This window comes from Hyperolius riggenbachi, chromosome 11 (assembly GCF_040937935.1).
Source record: "Hyperolius riggenbachi isolate aHypRig1 chromosome 11, aHypRig1.pri, whole genome shotgun sequence".
NCBI lineage: Eukaryota > Metazoa > Chordata > Amphibia > Anura > Hyperoliidae > Hyperolius > Hyperolius riggenbachi.
Genome location: NC_090656.1, coordinates 220,510,681 through 220,533,403, shown reverse-complemented (window position 1 = coordinate 220,533,403; position 22,723 = coordinate 220,510,681). Strand labels below are relative to the sequence as shown.

General features: G+C 45.7%; 1 protein-coding gene across 3 annotated transcripts in view; it reads right to left on the bottom strand.

Annotated features, from left to right (window-relative positions):
* AMPD3 (adenosine monophosphate deaminase 3) overlaps positions 1 to 19,297 on the bottom strand; it is a 102,083-nt gene extending 82,786 nt beyond the window's left edge. Inside the window, exon 1 of one of the 3 annotated variants that reach the window (XM_068260713.1) lies at positions 19,043 to 19,297. Coding sequence is in view for 2 of the 3 variants with exons in the window: in XM_068260710.1 (XP_068116811.1) it covers positions 9,251 to 9,272 (22 nt within the window). In the remaining variant the exon portion in view is untranslated. Of the gene's footprint in view, positions 1 to 2,307; positions 2,394 to 9,250; positions 9,932 to 19,042 lie in introns of those variants that run through there. The other 2 variants (XM_068260710.1, XM_068260711.1) reach the window with 2 other exon arrangements.
* Positions 19,298 to 22,723: the final 3,426 nt, after the last annotated feature.

The following is a 22,723-nucleotide window of genomic DNA, read 5'->3' as shown; positions in this document are numbered from 1 at the left end:
CTACCTATACTGGGGGCACCTATACCTAACTACCTATACTGGGGGCGCCTATACCTAACTACCTATACTGGGGGCTCCTATACCTAACTATCTATACTGGGGGCACCTATACCTAACTACCTATACTGGGGGCTCCTATACCTAACTACCTATACTGGGGGCACCTATACCTAACTACCTATACTGGGGGCGCCTATACCTAACTACCTATACTGGGGGCACCTATACCTGGCTAACCTATACTGGGGGCACCTATACCTAACTACCTATACTGGGGGCACCTATACCTAACTACCTATACTGGGGGCTCCTATACCTAACTACCTATACTGGGGGCACCTATACCTAACTACCTATACTGGGGGCACCTATACCTAACTACCTATACTGGGGGCGCCTATACCTAACTACCTATACTGGGGGCACCTATACCTGGCTAACCTATACTGGGGGCACCTATACCTGGCTAACCTATACTGGGGGCACCTATACCCTGGCCACCGATACTAAGGGCACCTATACCTGACTACCTATACTGGGGGCACCTATACCTGGCTAACTATATGGGAGGCACCTATACCTGGCTTCTTATACAGGGGGCACTTTTTTTGGTTGCACCCCAGCTATAACATACGGTGCAAATTGTCGGGTGTTGTGCGATCATTCCAAAATGGGGGGCGCATACTCAAGTTTCCCACAGGCAGCAAAAAGTCTAAAACCGGCCCTGAGTATATTAGCATATATATTAAAGTCCACCAAAGTAGAATTTTATCTTTCATTTAGAAGAGATAGTTGAAGCAGAAGGTTTTAAAGGACAACTGAAGTCAATGAAGAATATGAAGGCTTTTAAACAATACCAGTTGCCTAGCAGCACCGCTGATCTATTTGGCTGCACTAGTATCTGAATCACACCAGAAACAAGCATGTGGTTAATTTAGTCAGATTGATAATAATGTCAGAAACACCTGATTTTCTGCATGCTTGTTCGGGGTCTGTGGTTAAAAGTATTAGAGGCAGAGGATCAGCAGGATAGCCAGGCATCTGGTATTGTTTAAAAGTGAAATAAATATGCAAGCCTCCATATCCCTCTGGAGTCCATATTGTGCAGGCGCCCTAGTTGGTCACCTGGTGGTGCCACTAGTGAAAATATTGGTAATTGAAATTAATATTTTACTGTGCACTTACCCAGCACCCATTCTCAATTGAACCCTCCCCCTTCAAGCGACTAACACTACCCCCCCCCCTCCCCATATAAACACACCCCTAATGCTAACCACCACCCAACACACTTACACTCCTAATGCCTTATAATAAGCCATCCCCCTCCCACACACACCCCTACTGCCCATTTCTACTTACAAAGCAGAACCACGCTCTGTGTTCCATGTGACTCCCTGGGGGGCGGCGCCTGTGATCCCATTCATTATACTGATTGTAATCGCAAACGCAATCGCCCAGAAATGCATGCAGCCATGCGCTGTGATTCAATGGTGAGTTACATCGCATGTATGGAAACAGCAGACAGCGCAGTCTATACACTGTCTGATGTCCCTGCGATTGCATTTCCATAAGCGCGGTTAAAAGTGCGCATATGTGAACTAAGGCGGTCTTTTCAGTATTCTGCATCAGTTTTTCTGCTTCAGTTGTCTGACAGTGCTGCATTGCTGTCAATTGTTTTTCTGCACGTGAAAATCGCATTTAAGTGTGAACTAGCCCTTGATTAACATAAGTTCTCAGTTTTCCAGTGCAGAAAATGCACAGAAAAACTGACCAGTGTGGCTAGGACACACACACACACACCTAATGCTGGGAACACAAGTTTCGTTTTTATGGTAGAATCGTTCCGATAGATGCCTTCGATTGATAAAATTTCATGCCCAATTCTCGACTCGATTGTTTTCCGCTCGGCTCGATTTCGCATAGAAGTGAATGGAAAATAGATAAGAAAAAAAGAGAATTGAGCAGAGAATCGAACGGTAAATCGATCGCGCAGAGAATCCACCGCAACAAAACGTATCATGTGTTCCCAGCATAAAACTAACCTTTCTCCCTCCCTAAATAATGATGAATTGTCTACTATCTGTTCCGGTCTGCGGCCTGTAGGTTTTCTAATTCATGCATTCAATTTCAGGGGAACAGGAAGTCTGGGGCTCTGTGCCCTGCATTTGCCTTCCTCAGTGTAGGTGAGAAAGACTTTTGGTTCTCCTGAAAAGGTGAGTCCTGTTTCTTCTAATCTATACAAGGCTGACATAAGGAAATAAGAAATAAGACTTGTTGCTATGGGCAACAACCACAGATACTCCCTACTCATGAAGCCCCGGACTGCAGATTTATCTCTCCCAGGAAAAGCTGTTGGAGCTGAAGACCAGCAGAAATCCAGTCACCAATATCACATGACCAGAGATAGCCAATGGGAGCACTTAGTGATGCAGGAAGGGGATGGCACAATTCTCACAACATAAACATACAAAGGAGATGGGGGATTTCCCAGACATGGAGTAATAGTGAGATGATAGTGCATATATAGGGTAGGAACACGCTAGGCAGAAATGCTAGCATTGCATAAAAAGCTAGCGTTATTGCAAGTCAATAGGCCACATAAAAAAAACGCATCTGTTTGCGTTCTGAAATGTGCGTCTTAAAAACGCTGAACTTGCTGCATATTTTTCCAAAACAAATCTAAAACGCAACATAACATATATCAATGGTAACGCAGAGGTATAGCGTTTTACTGCGTTTCTCAAAAAAACCAAAAAACAAGTTTGATGTATTTCCGCTTCCTGTTGAATTCCTCGTGATGAGCATAAAATGCATATAAAAAAAACGCATACAAAATCTTCCCGTAGCCCTGCTATTACATTCAGCGCGAGCGCGGGAGATATGCAGGAGGATCGTTTGGGGGAGCTGCGGGTCAGAGGCCGGCCAGGAGAGGAGACTTCAGTCAGGTGAGTACATTCCTTTTTTTGCAGGTGAAATGTTGCACGATGTGTTTATTTTCTGGTGAAATGTGACCCACATTGCGTTATTTTCTGGTGAAATGTGGCCCACTGCGTTTATTTTCTGCTGAAATGTGTCCCACTGCGTTTATTTTCTGCTGAAATGTGGCCCACTGCGTTTATTTTCTGGTGAAATGTGGCCCACTGCGGTTATTTTCTGGTGAAATTTGGCCCACATTGCGTTTATTTTCTGGTGTCTGGGGTAACTGTTGCTGCATTTTTTATTTAATGGTCATAGTTGGCTATATTTGCTGCTCTGGGGTTGCGGCGGGTAAACTAATAAATAGCATCACACAGTTTCTGCACACTCATGATGCGAATCCTCGTTTCTCCACATCATGGCAGAAACACTGCTTTCTTATGCCTCACTGTTACATCATTATGTTCGCTCCGCCCATACAATGTCATGGCCACGCTCATTTTTCGGCGCAACCCCCCCCCAAATTGGCACTCTGTGATAAATAAGCCGATGTTAGGTCGCAGTTTGGGCACTCGGCCTCTGAAAGGGTAGCCATCACTGGCCTAGTGTGTTCCCAGCCTCGATGTAATGTGGTCACAGCGGGTGCACAACTACAGGGGAGCAGCAGGAAAGGGGTGTGAGCTTTTGGGGGCCTCATGAATTGTAGTTACGCCATGGTTTCACAGGTCCACTTTGCTTCCCAAGGTAAAATGTAAAATACTTCACGCAATGCCTGTACTTATAATTTACACACTTGTCGTATTGTAATGTTTCTCCTTTCTGCTTTTTGTGACCCGGCAGAAATTGGCCTTAGGACCCTTTTACCACTAACCTGCATCTTGCGCCACATGCAGGGTACAGTAAAACTAACTGACATGGCGTGCACACAAGACTTCCACCCATCTGGGGTTGGCGATCCCTAGAGGCTGCCAGCAGGACCCCAGAGAAGACCAGAGCCGCGGGGAGGGACACACGTGACTTCTAAGGGCTGGACGAAGCACCAGGTTAGTAAAGCTAGACTTAATTTCTAGCCTTGCTTATCCTTTCAAGGACCATTATTGCATACATAGGAGAAGTATGTTTCTTCCAGATTAAAATTAACCATAAATTACTTTTCTCCCATCTTGCTGTCACTTACAGTAGGTAGTAGAAATCTAGACAGAAGTGACAGGTTTTGGTCTAGTCCATTTCTTCATGGGGGATTCTCATCATGGACTTTATTCTTTAAAGAGACACTCGATTTATGCAAAGACGCTGGCCAGCCTCCCTGCTGGCTGCACACATTTTTAGCAGTTGGACGGAGCAACTGCCATTCACTAAGTGCTTTTGAAAAAACGGTCCCTTTCATCTCGATGCAGGTGTTGGTTGATCCTGGCGGAACGCGACAATGGATGCCCGCAGAACCCAGTGTCATCCAACACTTAAGTAGCTTCCTCCCCAGATACAGCAAAGCAGAAGCAGCAGAGTGTCATACTGTAAATGCTTTCAATGATGGGACAGGTCCTCCTCACTCCTCTACACACTGTGCAGCCCATCTCATCTTTGCATGTCATGTGACAGGGGTACTGAGGAGAGAACAGAGGACGACCTGTCCCGCCACCAGAAACAGGTTATGTACAAGGCTGGTTTAAGGAGTCCTGTGGCCTGGGGCAAACTGTAGTGTTGGGGCCCGCCTGAGCAAAGCCCCCCCTCTGCTATTACCCCTCTGCTCCCCAGGGCCTTGCAAGTGAAACTGCAGCAATAATTATTGCTGCTATTACACTTGCAGGGGGAGCAGGCAGCATGTAGCAGGGTCGGTAGTGTGGGGGCTCCAGCAGAGGTCGGGGCCCCGGGGCAATTGCCCCCTTTGCCTCTATGGCAGTTCCGGCCCTGGTAATGTATGACACCCCACCTTAGTCCCCAGCCCCCCAACCCTTCCCCCCCCCCACCCCATGATGGTGGGGGACCTGGGAGCCATTTTTACATCCCTGTCAGGTTTCACAGGAGACACACTTTGCAGAGACTGAACCAGAACTTTGCAGGGAACTCCAGATTTTGGAGCTTCTATTAGGGCCCATTTCCACTTGAGAATCCGCAGAGTTTCCCCGCAGGCAAACCCGTCTGCATTAGCGATTCGGCCGGCACTTCCATCCGAATCTGTGCGAATCCCATAGCTGTGCATGGCATGGCTATGGGATTCATCAGCGTATCCGCAGACCTGGAAGTGAGCGACTCGCAGACGCCTGCTGCTCAAGTGGAAATGGGCCCTGACACTAAACCCTAATTAAAAGAAAAACACATTTTAGGGGAGGTTTTATTGCTGTCCTTATCTATGAGAATGTCAGCTATTTCCTATGGAGACAGGAAGTTGGAAAAACTCAGCACTTTTTAGATATGATAACTGGTGAGGAAGGATCAGGAAGTTTCTAGCCCTTTTGCTGTTTTTTACCAGTTCAACAAACAATAGTGTGCTTGGTTAGGTTCTTCCAGCAGGTGGTGCTGTTGGCAATTGCCCACTGTTCCTATGTCTAAAGATGGCCCTGAAGTGAACCAAGTGGGAAATTGACAACCAATATCGACATCTGTGGCAAATGTTACTTTTTTGTTCTCTTTCTCCCCCCCCCCCCCCCCCCCCTTTTAATATGGAGGTAGGCTATGTTGAAATTTCTATTACCTAAAAGTAATTAGTAGAGATCATTTAAGGTGACAGTTTTTCAATTATCCCTATTTATTGTCCAGCGCTGCGTAATATGTTGGCGCTTTACAAATACAATAAATAATAATAATCACTGTACAGATACACTGGGCTCCTAGCTGAGCAACGTGTTCTGTTCTTTACAAAGGGCAGTGGGGAGGAGGTGCTGTGAGAACTTTGGTAGAATTTCCCACAAGTAACATATAGGTCAACCACTAGTGATCTCGGATCAGTGAATAATGGCGCACAGCGCCTATGCATAAAAATGGCGCCACATTAAAAAGATACACTTATCGCTATTTATCGTTAGTACTGCATGATAATGGCGCACAGGGAAAAAAAAGAAGAAAAACGGCACACACTAACGTTATTTATCAATAGTGCCGTTCATTTTCCAAACAGCAGATGTTATTGCCCACAGTAACGTTATTTATCAATAGCGCCCTACATAAGCCAAACTGTAGAAGTTATTTTACTGCAAAATGGTGAATGGATTTAATGTAACACTGTCAAGGTTAGGGTTAGGCACCACCAGGGGGGTCTTAGGGTTAGGCACCACCAGGGGGGTCTTAGGGTTAGGCACCACCAGGGGGGTCTTAGGGTTAGGCACCACCAGGGGGGTCTTAGGGTTAGGCACCACCAGGGGGGTTTAGGGGTTAGAGATAGGTACAGAGAGGGTTCTGTGTGTTAACGCTAAATAACAATAAGGCTTTAACGTTAAATAGCGATAAGCGACAAACGGATTAGCGGAAACACCATGCGCCATTATTCTCAGGCGCCATTTTCAGATGGATCCAGTGATCTAGCATAACAATGGATCACTAACTACCTCCTTTGTTATCCCAGGGCACGCCTCTGTACAGCGTAGATTTTCACCAAAATGGTCACAAATCCTAGGGATGATGTAACTAACGAAGAAGAGGACCTGTCTGTTGCAGGAGAAGCCTATGCAGTAACTTACAGACAAATTTAAAACAAGGAAAACTGTAGTAAAAACTACAATGAACAAAATTCCTTTTTTTTCAATTAATTTTTTGAAAAATCGCCTTTACTGCAATCCAATGGAGGCATTTTTGAAAAAACAAAAACTACCCGCAAAACGCTATTTGGTGTGTCAGGGCCCTTACTGAGAGTTCAATGCACAAAGGGAGATATTGTTTGCTTGGAGTTGGAAAAAGCCTTAATTTCCCACAGTGCAACAAGGTTCACAGCCAAACTGTCAGGACCATGGTTAAACCCTGTGGGAGGGGTTTAACCACAATATCAACCATACAGATACCCCTGAGGATCTGTTTGAGGAAAGGAAAAGATTTCTGGTGGGAAAGGGGGTATCAGCTACTGATTGCAATGAAGTTCCATCCTGAAGTTCCTCTTTAAGGAATGTAATAATGCAAACAGGCTGCAACACGAGATATCTGGCACTGATCCAACAGCGCTCACACACAACCCAGAAGCCTGGCACTGGCACCCAGCTGGGATTCCGCACTGTCACTCACACAGAGCAATTATATACAGCAGTTGTTCCGCTGCATGCCTTGCTGCTGACACACTATAGAGAGGAGGAATTAAACTCGCTCATTAAGATGCACAATTAGCCAACAACAGCCCAACCCCTGCAGGAAAACCAACCCTCTGTCATCATAACAGCCAAATGCGGAAGTCAATGAGGAAACTAACGAAAGAGTACCTGGGTTCAGCATCTGACAGATGCCTGCCTGAAAGGGGGAGGATGCTGACAAGCATCGCAGTATTAAAAAGTTAAAGCATTACTGACGTGAACCAAAAAAAAAAAAAAAAAAGTTAGATACTCTCCTATATAGAGGAACAGTTCTGGATCCTATAGAACCCTCTATCTGTGCCCTCGGTCTACCTCTGACACACCAACCCACTCCCGGGGTATTATCTGGCCATCTGGTCGAATACATCTTCGGTCCTCCTCGAGCAGCCTGCAGAAGTACTCCTGTCTCAGAGTACTTCCGAAAATGAGCAGACCTGTACTACACACACACACACACATACACACACACACACACACGAGTGCGGCCTCATATATGCGCAGTGCGGAACCACTCATCTTCAGAAGCACTCGGGGACGCAAAAGCTTCCGAAGCCTTTTGAGTGCCAAAGGCACGGACTTTTACAGGGAGACAGTGGTGGACTGGACTGGGGGCACAGAGCCAGAACTGGGAGGGCTCTTTGGGATCCAGGACCTTCCCTCCCCATAGGCGAGTATCAAACTTATTTTTACAGGTTCACTTCCGTAAAGCTTTAAAGGAGTACTGTAGGTGGTCGGGGGAAAATGAGCTGAACTTACCCGGGGCTTCTAATGGTCCCCCGCAGACATCCTGTACCCAAGCAGCCACTCACCGATGCTCCAGGCTCCGCCTCCAGTACACTTCTGGAATTTCAGACTTTAAAGTCGGAAAACCACTGCGCCTGAGTTGCCATCGTGACCTCGCTCCAGCTGACGTCACCAGGAGCGTACTGCGCAGACACAGACCATACTGGGCCTGCACAATACACTCCTGGTGACATCAGCGGGAAGCGAGGACATGGCAATGCAGGCGCAGTGGTTTTCTGACTTTAAAGTCTGAAATTCCAGAAGTGAACAGGAGGCGGGCCCGGAGCATTGGGGTGAGTGTCTGCGTGGGCACAGGATGTCTGTGGGGCACCATTAGAAGCCCCGGGTAAGTTCAACTCATCCCCCCCCCCTACAGTATTCCTTTAAAGTGTACCTGAAATGAGAAGCGCCTCAGGTACCATACTCATTTAGGGCTTCCTTATGCCCCCTTTAGGCCGCTCGTCCCTTGCCATCTCCCGTCCTCCGCAATTCAGCCCGAATAAAAAAAAATGAGGAAGATTCAGCTTTAGAGTGAGTCTTTGAAAACGCTTTGTCACGTGGCTTCTTTGGTTAAATGAATATAAAAATGTGCGTTTTCCTTGACTTCAAATGAACGGTAGCAGTCACATTTGGCAGTGACAAAAAAAACTTCTAGAATGCAAAAAAAAGGGTGCACAGTTGAAATGACCTTACTCTGTTTTGGATTAATCAGAAATGAGAGCCCATGACAAGATGTAAAAAGCAAACTAAAGAGACGAACTGGCAATAACTCTCAACATTAGAAATAAAATAAAATAAAAAGATAAAAAGGATTAAAAACAAAAAAACTAATCAGTCAGAAAATGTATAATGAAAAAAAATAAAAACAAATTGGAAAAAAATAAAGAGAAAACAAAAATGACCAAATGTAACAAAAAATAATTAACCTAAATTATTATTATTATTTATTGTATTTATAAAGCGCCAACATATTACGAACCTAAATCAGAAATAATGCCGTGACAAGTTAAAATAAAAAAGTTATATAAAAGCTGTCCATAACATTCCACCAAACTTTACAGGAGACATAAAAAAAAGCTGAGAAAGCAGTAACTAGTCTTATAACACTGGCATGCACATACAATGTCTGCACATAACTGTACATATCAGTGCTGAAAATACCACTGTGAGAGGGAGAGATAAGGCATAAGCAGAGAGACTTTTAATTTAAGTGGCTGATGGCATTCAGGGTCTGCTACCAGAAGCAGACTAAGCAGCATGTAAGTAGGAAGAAGACTTACCTAGTGAACCAGAGACGGACATTGTTACTATTTCTGGACCAATGGGGACTATATCCAATTTAAGTAAGATAAGTCTAATCCTGAAGTAGTTAAGTCCTGTAAGGGGTAGACAAGAGAGGCAAGTCCAGTAGGTTAGACTAGGTCTGGAGGACCCTAGGTTGTTTATCAGGTAGGTCCACTCCAGTGAAAGTTAAATCTATACCGTATGAATTAATCTGGTTAGTAAATCTTGCTTTATTCCCAGCTCTCTTGGAGCTTAGACCTGTTACACCCCCAGTGCTATGGGAGCTTAGTCCTGTTTTACTCCCAGTTCTGTGAGAAGTTAACTCTTCTTCCGGTCTGGTGGGAGGCAGCTCCCGTCCCGCTTCAAGTTCTGTGGGAGCTAAGTCCTCTTACTCCCACTTCTACTGGAAGCAAATACTGCTATTCTGCTCCCAGTGCTGTGGGAGTTTAGTTCTGTACTACTTCCAGTGCTCTAGTTCCTTTTATACTTCCAGCTCTGGGGGAGGTAAATCTTGCTGTAGCTCCAGCCCTGTGACAGAAAAAGTTCTACAGGTATATTTAGAAAAGTTCTACTTTATTCTGTAGTGGTTACAGCTAGTCCTCTGTGAGGCTTTGTGATGCTCTTCTCTCCCCTCCTCTCTCACTCTGGTCTCTGCTCTGTTCTTCCTGTGAAGATGTTTTGTTCTGACACGCTATAGGATCCTGGTCATACTGAGAAACTTGAACACTGAAAAGCAACACAACGCAGAGGAGGAGGAGGCCTCACTGTGATGACAGATTAGCATCGCTCAGGAAGGGAAGTATTTTTAGAGCTGCTCGCAAGCTGTCTTAAAGCCCGTCCAGTCACCGTACTGTTAAAAGTCACGTCACATCAGGCACCTGCTTAACACAAGTGTCACCTGGTTCACATGTCACAACATCCAGCTGCATTGTCAACATGCCTTTTTCCTGAGTCACCAGAGCAGCATCCACAGCCAGGAAAAAAATGGGAAACACAGGACAAAAATGGAGGAGAAGGCAAGACATCTTGGAAAGTCCAAGACAAATATGCAAAGCACAGGACAAAAAAGAGTTAAACACGAGAGAAACCGCTAAGAAGAGGCAAGAAGAGAGGTAGAGGGTGGAGAGGCAAAATGTGATTGAGAACAGGAATACAAGACAAGTTGGGGGGGGAGAAATAACACGGTGGGGAATAAGAGAAGCAATGGGACATAGGCGATTACAGGAAACGATGGGTGAAGCAGGACATTAGGCAGCAAGCATGGCAAGGTGGGGCACAAAGGACAATGGTGGACAACAGGACAATGTGGATAAAGAATGACAAGCTGGTGATCACAGTACAATGGAGGGGGTGTAGGATACAGTGGGGAACACATGAAGCAGTGGTGAGCAAGGGAAATAATGGGACATGATGGAGAATACATGAAATGATGGAGGAGGTGCAGGACATTAGTGGGAGAGGCTAACAAGGTGGGTAACAAGCGACAATGGAGAACAACAGGACAATGTGGAGAAGAGAATAATAAGGTGGCGATGACAGATGCAGGATACATTGGGGAACCCATAACAGTGGGGAGCAAGGGAAACCATGGGGGGGGGGGGGGGGGGGGTAGGACAACAGGACAATGTGAAGAATGACATGGTGGTCATGAAAGTACAAGGGGGGGGGGGGCAGGTCAAAGTGGGGAACACATGACATGGTGGGGAGCAAGAGAAACGATGGGATATGATGGAGAATACAGCAAATGATGGGGAGGTCCAGGACATTATGGAGCAAGCATGACAAGGTGGGGAACACAGGACATCAAGTGGCCACAGGACAATACGGAGAAGAGAAGTACAATGGCGAGATGGACAAAGTGGGGAACAAGGGAAACAATGAGTCATTATGAAGAATACAGGAAACGGTGGTGGGAGCATGAGCATGAGCAAGATCTTCCTCAGCCACGCACAATACAGCATGATAATATGGTAGGACATCAATTCAATTTCCTGTCCGACCAACTGACCGACATCGGGATCAATCAGGAGCAGTTTGGATGCAGATAATAATGAAGACAACCGTCCTTGGTAATGAAGGGGAGAGTGAAGCATTCACCCAGCTGGAGCACAGGGCTATGCCCATGCCTGACTATCCTCAGACACTGCACTGGCCCTGGCCTGAGGGGGGATTCTGGGCAGCTGTAATCCCCCCCCCCCCCGCGTTTGCCTATGGGGGGAGAGCCTAACAAAGGAGAATGGAGAACAGGACAATATGGAGAATGACAAGGTGGTGATGACAGTACAATGGGGGTATCCAGGACACAGTGAGGCTAGGTTCACAGTGGGACGTTGCGTTTAGGGAACGTTATAGGGCACATAACGTGCCCCTAACGCAACGCCTGGTGCTCTCTGATGTGGACGTCAGAGTGAGCCGCATTGTGTAGCTCACTCTGGCGTCCGTGATGCGTACTCTTGGACGCATGCAGCATCACGTGGTCCTGCCCAGCCAATCGCCGCACAGAGCGGCGCTCCAGGAAGTAAACACTGCACGTCACAACGTGCAGTGAATATTAATTAGCCATGTGCCCGGCCGCTCTCCCCTCCTCCCCAACATGACTGAGCATGTGCAAACAGTCTAACGCGGCTTAGCCGCCTATAACGCACAGCATGCAGTACTTTCTCTTGATGTGGAGCGTTACAATGTAACGCAACGTGGGCACTGTGAACAGCCCATTGATTTTTCATTACTGTGCGGTGGGGCTGCGTTACAGGCTGCACTAACGTGCGCCTGTAACGTCCCACTGTGAACCTAGCCTGAGTCACATGACATGGTGGGAAGCAAGGGAAAAAGATGGGTCATGATGCAGAATACAGGAAATGATGGGGAAGGTGCAGAACATAAGGGGGGGGGGGGGGGGGTAGCATGACAAGGTAGGGAACACAGGACAATGGAGGTATGCAGAACAGTGGGGAGAAGAGAATGACTAGGTGATGATGAGAGTACAATGGGGGATGCAGGACACAGAGGGAATCACATGACATGGTGGGGAGTAAGGCAAACCAGGGGACATGATGGAGAACACAAGGAATGAATAGGAGGTGCAGAACATAAGGGGGGGGGGGGGGTAGCATGACAAGGTGGGGAACACAGGACAATGGGGGTATGCAGGACAGTGGGGAGAAGAGAATGACACGGTGGTGATGACAGTACATAGGGGGATGCAGGACGTGACAGATGGGAACACAGGACTCAGTAGGGAGCAAGGGAAACAAAGGGTCATGATGGAGGAGAATACAAGGACTGATGGGAAGGTGCAGGACACTAGGGGGAAGAGCAGGACAAGGTGGAGATGCAGGACACAGTGGGGAGTAAAGGACAAGGTGGGGAACAAGGGAAACAATGGTGAATACAGGAAATTATGGGGTAGGTGCAAGACATAGGGGAGAGACTATGACAAGGCAGGGAAAACAGGACAACGCTTGTTACACACCTGGCGCTAGAATCAGTAAAATTGTGTGCTGCCTGCGCAAAGGACCATTATTGAAATTTAGCGACTCATACCCAAGGTATGGAAAATGTAGCAGGTTACCATTATTGTTAATGGAAAAAGGGTTTTATTTTTCACGTTTTAGGTTTTTTAACTCTACACTGTACATGTTGCTTTGTAACGGACCTAGCTTTGCGCACGGTAGCTTGGAGCTATTCAAAGTCTATGAACAGCTCACATCTCCTCAGTTACGATGCAAAGCTAGGAATTCCTTTATTACAAATGCAGAACATGCAGTGCGCTTCTAGAATTGCACACAATGGGCTCTATTCTCAAAGACTTCCCGTATGCGGTAAAGTACATGCGGGAAGTTTGCACCCAAAACACCGTCAAGTTGGAATTCTCAAAATGTTCCGCATGTTTTTTCCGCATGCGGAAAAAGTGTGGTAAAAGTGCAGGATTCATGCGGAAAAATTTCCGCAACAGTCGGTATTTTCCGCAATAAAAATCAATTCTCAAAAATGTTCAGGCGCATCATTTCGTCGTTAATTACCGATTTTTTATCACCTACAAGTAGTAGGTGATATTCTGCATCCCATTGACTTTAATGAAGTCTGGAGGCTTAAGGGCTTTGCTTGCTGGACTTTAACTTTTTTTTTTTTTTAAACACTTTTTCATGCGACCTTTTTACCGCATGATTACTGCATGAATAATGGCTGTTTCCGCATCTTTTTTCCCGCATGCGGAAAATATTAGTGAATGTGGAAGAAATGCGGAGTTTACCGCTGGCGGGAATATAGAGGTAAAATTTTGCGGAAAATTTGGCTCTTTGAGAATAGAGCCCATTGATGCGCACGGTGCGAGTCAATGAAGCTGCACATTGGTCAGTTGCTACTTTGCTTGTGTTGCATCACAAGCAAATGTTGTTGCGGTGGACATTAGAACACAACACAATGTCCAGGTGTGAAACTAACCTCATGGTAGATGGAACTCAGCCAAGGCGGCCAGTAACGACCATCTCCATCGAGATGTGCGAGTACAGCTGCCCCCTAGACTTTGGTCAGCAATCAGCACAGCGGATTGATCGTTCTCCTGACCTCCCCCGCTGCTTCTTGCAAGCCAATCCATCAGACCTCCTCCCCCCACATAGCAGCAAAATGCTTTCCAAGCCTAGAAGCTAGAGATGTGTCTGTACAGCATAAGCCCTGCACTGTTGCCCAAGGGGGTGCAGTCTCGATCCCTGCAGGGTGACTTGCTATGAACGCGTGTACGAGGCTTAAGGGTGCGTACACATATCCAATTTTGATTGGCAAAGATTAGCCAATTTTACCCCTTCCATGTAGTATGACCTTCACAATCTGTTCATAGTATTCGACATTGGCTGCCTCTCATACTACATGGAAGTGGTAAAACTGGCCAATCAAAATTGGATATGTGTATGCGCCCTAAAGCCTATTACACACCTTCAATTTTAACTGGCCAATCACTGACCAATTTTACCAAATCCGTGTAGTATGAGCGCTTACCTACACAATCTGCTCATAGCATTCAATATCTGTTGACCCTCATACTACATGGAGGTGGTAAAATTGGTCAGTGATTGGCCAATCATAATTGAAAGTGTGTACCAGGCTTAAGCTGGTCAGGTGCACCTTTCTGCTGATTTGGACCTCCCAGTTCCAAGCTGTAAATGTAAAAATTACCCGATGCAAATCTCAGGTCAAATGTAAAGCCTGGTACACACTTATAGTTATGATTGGCCAATCACTGACCAATTTTACTACCTCCATGTCGTGTAAGAGGCCACACACAAGCGTTTTGCAGAAGCAATTTTTACATGATAATACGTGTATTTACATTGTAATCGCAATTGCTCAAAAATTGTGAGAAAACACTGCATGCACCGCATTTGCCGATAATCGTGAATCGCTGGCAATCACGGCAGTGAGATCACTACCCTATACTTTTAAATGCACTAGCACTTTCAAAAGCACTAGCGATCGCCAGCGATTTGGCTATAAGCGGTAAACGCCCGCTAATCACCCAAGTGTGAATGAGTCCTGAGGGCCCATTCACTCTTGAGCGTTTTGCCGGCGATTTCGGCAAAACGCTCAAACGCTAGCGCTTTTCAAACCGCTAGGGTAATAAAAGTCTATGGGCCCGGTCTCATTTGGACGATTTGCGCTAATCGCCGTAAATCGCCCAAAACCGCTAAACGCAAAAGCGTAGCCTGCACCATTTTCAGGCGATTTCGTTTCAGTGCTATAGAAGCGAAAAACGCAATCGCAAAAAAAAAAAAAAAAAAAAAAAAAGAAGATTGCCAGGTGTGAATGATTTTTTGGCGTTAGTCGGTAAAAAAACGCCAGAGCAAAACTCTATCGAAATCGCTAGCGTTTTGTGATCAGCAAGTGTGAATGGGCCCTCAGGGTCAACAGGTATTGACTACTATGGGCAGATTGTGTAGGTAAACAGGCATGGTCAATGAGATGCAAATAATTTCCAGTTGATGCAGAATTTATGCAAACTTTGTATGCAAAAATATGCAGCTTGCAAATGAACCAATCAAATCCTGATGAGGTACAATTCAGCTGTCCCATTTTCAAGATACACAAATTTGCATAATCCAACTCACAATGATTTGCATCTCATTGACCATCCCTATAAGTAAACCCTCATACTACACGGAGGTGGTAAAATTGGTCAGTGATTGGCAAATCATAATTGATAGTGTGTACCAGGCTTAAAATACTTACATAAGAGGGAAGCCTCTGGATCCTGTAGAGGCCTCCCACATCCTCTGGTCACCCGTTGATAAACGTGGACCCCTCCCCCTAAACGAATCCAACTAGAGCTTGTTGGATTCCAAGCTTGGGACCGAGCTATTCTTCATGCATGAGGGCGGCAGTATTGCACCTGCACAGGCACAGCCCCAGCTGTGCAGTAAGGTTGAGGCGCTTGTGCACGTGCGGTGCAGGAGAGGTACGCTGATGTGCAGGAGAGTCAGCGTGGGAAGCCTCTATAGCAGGGCTGTCTAGCTGCTGGCCCATAGTCTGCACTCACTTGCCTGGACTATTTTTGTGTCAGGTCCCTTCCTCTGGCAGGCCCACATTTTGTCTGCGCTTGGCTCCCCCACCCCCAAAGCCAGGACTTTTATGCTCTGCTAGACACACCCCCTGCCCATGAAGTTGGACAGCACTGGATCCAGAGGCTTCCCTCTGCTCAGGTAAGTATTTGCCTTTTTACTCGAGGTTCACCTTGGGTTTGCTTTAAATTACATGCATGCAAGCTAGAAGTATTTGCATCTCATTGACAGTGGGCTCTATTCTCAAAGAGCCAAAAGTACCGCAAAATTTTACCGGTAAATTCCCGCCAGCGGTAAACTCCGCATTTTTTTAGCATTCACTAACATTTTCCGCATGTTTGCCGCATGCGGGAAAAAAGATGCGGAAACAGGCATTATTCATGCGGGAATCATGCGGTAAAAAGGTCGCATGAAAAAGTGTTTAAAAAAAAAAAGTTAAAGTCCACCAAGCACAGCCCTTAAGCCTCCACACTTCATTAAAGTCAATGGGATGCGGAATATATCACCTACTTCTTGTAGGTGATAAAAATTCGGTAATTAACGAAGAAATGATGCGCCTGAACATCTTTGAGAATTGATCTTTTATTGCGGAAAATACCGACTTTTGCGGAAATTTTACCGCATGAATCCCGCACTTTTATCACACTTTTTCCGCATGCGGAAAGAACATGCGGAACATTTTGAGAATCCCAACTTGCCGGTATTTTGGGTGCAAACTTCCCGCATGTACTTTACCGCATGCGGGAAGTCTTTGAGAATAGAGCCCATTGGGCTCTATTCACAATCACACATGCGGTAAGGGCTGGTGCACACCGAGCGGCTTTTTGGGCGTTTTCAGATCCGCTTGCGGCTGCGGATCTGCTTGGTCAATGTATCTCAATGGGGTGGTGCACACCAGAGCGGCAGGCGTTTTGCAGAAACGAAAAATGCCTGGGTGAGGCATTTTTTTGGATTGCGGATGCGTTTCTGCCTCAATGTTAAGTATAGGAAAAACGCAAACCGCTCTGAAAAACGCCTGTTCAGAGCGGTTTTGCAGGCGTTTTTGTTACAGAAGCTGTTCAGTAACAGCTTTACTGTAACAATATATGAAATCTACTATACTGAAAACCGCAGCAGCAATCCGCAAAACGCTAGCAAAACGCCTCATAAAAATAAAAAAAAAACGTTTAAAAATCTGCTAGCATTTTGCGGATCTGCTAGCGGGTTTTGGTGTGCACCAGCCCTAAGAGATTTTTTACTGCTATATTACCGCCAGTGATAATTTCCGCATATTTTCCACATTCACTAAAATGTTCCGCACGTTTCCCGCATGCGGGAACAATGCGTAAAAAATTGTGGGAAACATGCGTAATTACATAGTAAACATGCGGAAACCATGCGGAAAAAAAGTGGCATAAAAAAAGTGTCCAAAAAAAAAAAAGTTAAAGTTCAGCAAACACGGCACTCAAGGCTCCAGACTCCATTTAGGTCAATGGGAAGCGAAATATATCACCAAGTACTAGTAGGTGATAAAAAAACAAAAAAATCGGTAGTTAACTCAGAAATAAGGCGCCCCTTTTTTTTGTGAATTTTGATTTTTTTGCGGGAACTACTGACTTTTGTGGACTTTTACCGCATTTGTTTACGCATGCGGATAAATAATGCGTCAAATTTTACGCATGCGGTAAATGTTCATGCGTGCAATTTTGTGAATGTCAAGATGGTCTCATTTCAGTCGGGAATTTACCGCAAGTGCATTTCCGCATGCGGAAAATGATTGTGAATAGAGCCCTATGTCTATTGATTAGTCCTGTGTCGGGATGGTCAATGAGACGCAAATAGTTCACATATTTGCAGTTTGAAACTGGGCCATTTGAATCCCTGCTGAGGTGGGATTTGATTGGTCCACTTTCAAGCTGCATATTTTTGCAAGCAAAACTTGCATAATCCTGCATCAACTAGGAGTTATTTGCATATTATTGACCATCCCTGGTCCTGTGCCGGTTCAGTTCAGCCCACAGCAACTTCAGGTTAGTTTCAGTGCTTGGCCAGGCAGTAACTACGACTCGCACGGAAGCTGGGACCTCATTGGCTGCAGGATTGTTCCACTAATCCTCCATGCGATCAACTGCATCTTACGTACGTGCAATTTTTCCGACCAACCTTCGTCCAAACACGGTCTATTGGATGATAGCTGGGTGTGTGTGCGTGTGACAAATGAGAGGAGCGACTGATAACAGGTGGTTTGCTGGATCCAACAGGCAGATCAACTCACACGACTGTTAGGCTGATATTGTGCAGTTGGCCACGTGTGTACAAGTCATTTGAATGACCTGTACTTGTTTTGACGGCAATCATATCATTTAGTCCATCGTTTCGCTTGCGTGTGCAGTATGCAAATGAGTTGGTCGTTCAGTTGGTTGATGCACGTAAAACACAAGTTGTGCAATCGCTTGGTGGTGCGGTCGGTCATGCCGTCAGGTTGCGCTTTTGTTGGACGTGTGTGAGTGCAACTTTTACACCCAACTATCCTCCAAACTTGGTCTGATGGACGATAGTTGGGCATGAGTACACATGACAAACGACTAGATGAGCGACTAATAACAGTCTGTTTTCCCGATCTAATAGGTGGATCGACTCATACAACTGTTGTGCTAATATCGTGCAGTTAGTCACGTGTGTACGTCGTTTGAATGCGGCCGTATGGTGCGGCCCATCGTTCTGCTGGCATGCACAGTATGCAAATTAGTTGGATGTTCAGTTGGGTGATGCACAGAAAATACAAATCGTGCAATCGCTTGGTTGTGCGGTTGGTCATGTTGTCAGGTTGGTCATGCGCTTTTTGTTGGATGTGTGTACGAGCCTTAATAGGTCTCTTGTGGGTGAATCTGAGCCTATCCCAGTTCTACACCGAGACTAGTTTTCCCCTTGATTACATCTGCTATCAGTCTCCTCCACGCTTCCACCACCTACTCCTTCTGTGAAATACTTTCCCTTCCTGTCTTTGACAGTTTCACACGGTGATTTTCCCTATAGCAGAACTTTTATGAATGCAATGTTGTGTCTGTGCTGTGCTTGACCTTGGCTTGGTAGAGAGCAGTCAGAGGAAGCAATGTCACAGTGAAGAGAAAGCTGTCCCACACCCTGCAACAGAGCAGTGACATGAGGTCTTTGCATTACCACACTTACATCCTCTACAGCCCACCCAGGACACCCCATGCAATACTGCAAAGCACAGCAAGAGAAAAGTATTCTTACCTTATCGTTTGGGGTAGGGCAGGTCAGGACTTCACTCTTCACCGAATGCAGGAGATGAGGCACCTAGTGCAATAGATGCACCTGCACAAGAAATCCAATCTCTGCTGAGAATCCAGCTACCTGCAGACTGGCTGTGTAGTCCAACCAGGAAAACTCCTCACAAGTCTCAGATTTCAGTCCCTCTGCTGGAATATGAATTTCTTGTCATTTGTGGAACCTGGCTGTGCTTAGCTGTGTGCTTTGTGCTGATATCAGGGCAGACCTAAATAAGGAAGCGTACACAGGAACAGTAGTGTGAGGGAGCAGCCCTTGAGTACACACTGCATGCAGTAAATCGAGCCAAGAGAGATATTATCAATGTGGCTCCAGCCCTTCCTGAAGGCACTGCAAACCACTAACATGCTTCTCTCTACTCATCTGGTGCCTGATTAAAGGGGAACGACTAGCACGCCTCAACGTCTTCCCTGTTGTATTCCACCTGCAAAAGCAAATCAGTTTATGTGTTGTGTATGTAATGCTACACCGGCTTGTTTCTACTGAATACAGCATGGTTAAAGGTTGTTGGGGTCAGAGTATTTTTTTTTTAAAGGTATTTGCCCACATGACAGGGCAGCTAATCATGCAGGCTATCCAACTGCCAGTGGCATAACTACAATTTATGGGCCCCAATGCTCACACCCCTTCCCTTGCCTCCCTTTGCTGCCCTTACAGCCTGGGGGCCAACCCACAAGGGTCATAAAACCTATGTGGCCATTATGATCTTCACACCCAGGTGTTTTTGGGGCTACACTTGTTATGGATGTGAGATGTGAAAATTATGATGGTCACACTTGTTTTATGTCCATACACAATCAATCGATTCCGGACTCAACCCTTGCACGAATAATCTTCAGAGTTTATTGTAATAATGTATGCGGTTATACAGCAGACAAAAAAGCACAACGTTTCGGGCTACATGCCCTTTCTCAAGTGCTTAAAGGGAACCTTAACTGCCGTGGAAAAATAAATTCACTTACCTGGGGGCTTTCCCAAGCCTCCTGCAGCCGTCCGGTGCCCGCGTCGGTCCTTCGGTGCACTCCGGTCTCCCTCCGCCGCTAAGTTTCGTTTTCGGACGACTGCCAGTCGTCCTCGGGCCACTTCCGCATTCCTCGTCGTAAACTGCAGTAAAGCGCGTCCGCATGACGCCAAACGCGTCATGTGCATGACGCCAAACAAGTCATGCAGACGCGCTTTACTGCAGTTTACGACGAGGAATGCGGAAGTGGCCCGAGGACGACTGGCAGTCGTCCGAAAACGAAACTTAGCGGTGGAGGGAGACCGGAGGGCACCGAAGGACCGGCGCGGGCACAGGACGGCTGCAGGAGGCTTGGGAAAGCCCCCAGGTAAGTGAATTTATTTTTCCACGGCAGTTAAGGTTCCCTTTAACTATCTGAACAAACTTAGACCTTCATATAGACACACACATATTGACACACCCCTCCAAAGCATTAAGTGGCGGGCACAAAACTTTTCCAGAACATTAACCCTTACTCCTGAAAGGACAACCAATTATCATAAGAAGCACTTTAAACTTAAGTCCTCGTTAAGGCCACTGGGGGCCTGCTTCCCCAACCTGTCCATCCACCAAGCCTCACGCCGCAACAGCACACTTGTTTTATGGCCATTGCAAAATGTGCCCCCATGCTGTAAGGGGCACCAAGGGGAGGCAAGGGAAGGGGTCAGGGGCGTAGCAATAGGGGGTGCAGCGGTAGCGACCGCATCGGGGCCCTTGGGCCAGAGGGGCCCCGAAGGGCCCTCCCTCAACTACAGTATTAGCTCTCTATTGGTCCTGTGCTCATAATAATCACTTCTATAGATACTTTGAATAGTGGTAATCATTAACAAACTGTTTCCCATCCCCTTCTTGCACCTCTGACTCTGTAGTTGCCATTGGCAGGTTTTGGTGCACCGTATCAATTGCTATGTATAAAGTGCTTGGAGGGCCCCATTGTAAAACTTGCATCGGGGCCCACAGCTCCTTAGCTACGCCACTGGAAGGGGTGTGAACATTAAGGACCCCATCAAAGTTTTGTTTGGGAGCCCCAACAAAAAGGAACTCTGGCTATTGTTCCATGATTGCACTTGACCAGAAAAGATGATTAGTTGTCCTGCAAGGCCATGACTAATTTGTACTTCTCCGATTGGCTGGTCACAATCATGTGATCATGTCTCACTTTTGCTTTCTGTGTAGGCTGATAGGGACCCACCAATCACAGAAGTACAAATTGATCACAAGACAATGGGCTCTATTCACAAGCACACATGCGGTAAGAGATTTTTTACCGCTATATTACCGCCAGTGATAATTTCCGCATTTTTTCCACATTCACTAAAAATGTTCCGCATGTTTCCGACATGCGGGAACAATGCGTAAAATTTTTTTGGGGAAACATGCGTGAACCATGCGGAAAAAAGTTGCCTGAAAAAACGTGTCCAAAAAAAAAATTAAAGTTCAGCAAACACATCACTCAAGGCTCCAGACTCCATTTAAGTCATTGGGAAGCGAAATATATCACCAAGTACTTGTAGGTGATAAAAAATCGGTAAAGTCAGAAATAAGGCACCCCCTTTTTTTTTTTTTTTTTTTTTTTTGCAGGAACTACCGACTTTTGCCGCATTTTTTACGAATGCGGATAATTAATGCTTAAAATTTTACGTATGCAGTAAATGTTCATGCGTGCAATTTTGTGAATGTCAAGATGGTCTCATTTCAGTCAGAATTTACCGCAAGTGCATTTCCGCGTGCGGAAAATGATTGTGAATAGAGCCCATTGAGTATGTGCTTCTTTAATCATTTTCCTTGCAGTATAAATTCTCCTAAGAGGATTAATCTTCTCCATTGATGAAACAAGCATTTGTGTTTACGAATAAGGAAATGATCAGATGATGATGATTATTATACAGTTTATCTTTTTAAATGAACAGCCTTAGGAACAGGCCTCAAGCCTGGTGAATTGATGAATCCTTCCCCAGCCTTCCCCTTTTGAATTGCAGGTGCCAGTGGGCCATAGATGTCACATCATCACCCATTATAGATGGAAAAAAAGTCCAGCACTTTCCTACCCCTTATACCTTACAAACCATGCGGTCTTAAAATGTGATTGGTGCATTCGCAGACCAATACAGAATCTCAAGCGTAAGGCCTACTAAATGGGGATGCCAACTGCATTTTCAATACCGATTTCTGAGAAAAGGCGGATTTTGCTATTTTTGTTAATAAAGTTATGTAATTTTTTGTAAAAGTTGTTTTGCAGAATCCGCAATGTTTTTCAGATGTCCACTATTATGCGGGCATCCTTGATTCACTACCGAATTCTCTGATTGGCCAAATACTTGCAAAGTTTATAACGGAGATCTGAATACCGTGGTAATTTTAGACCAATCACAAGACTCGGATACTACCAATCACAGTCTTGTAATTGGCTTAAAATTTTAGTGCAATTCCAATTTCTGTGGTAAACCGCCACATTCTCTGATGATTGGTCCAATACTACCGAGTATTTCCGAATCCTTTGACTGGCCTAAAATTTCTGATTTTAGACCAACTCCAAGACTTTACTCGGTAGTATTGGTCATTGATAAATGCTGTGGTTTACCGTGGACATTGGATTACCGTGGTAATTTTAAGGCAATCACAAGACT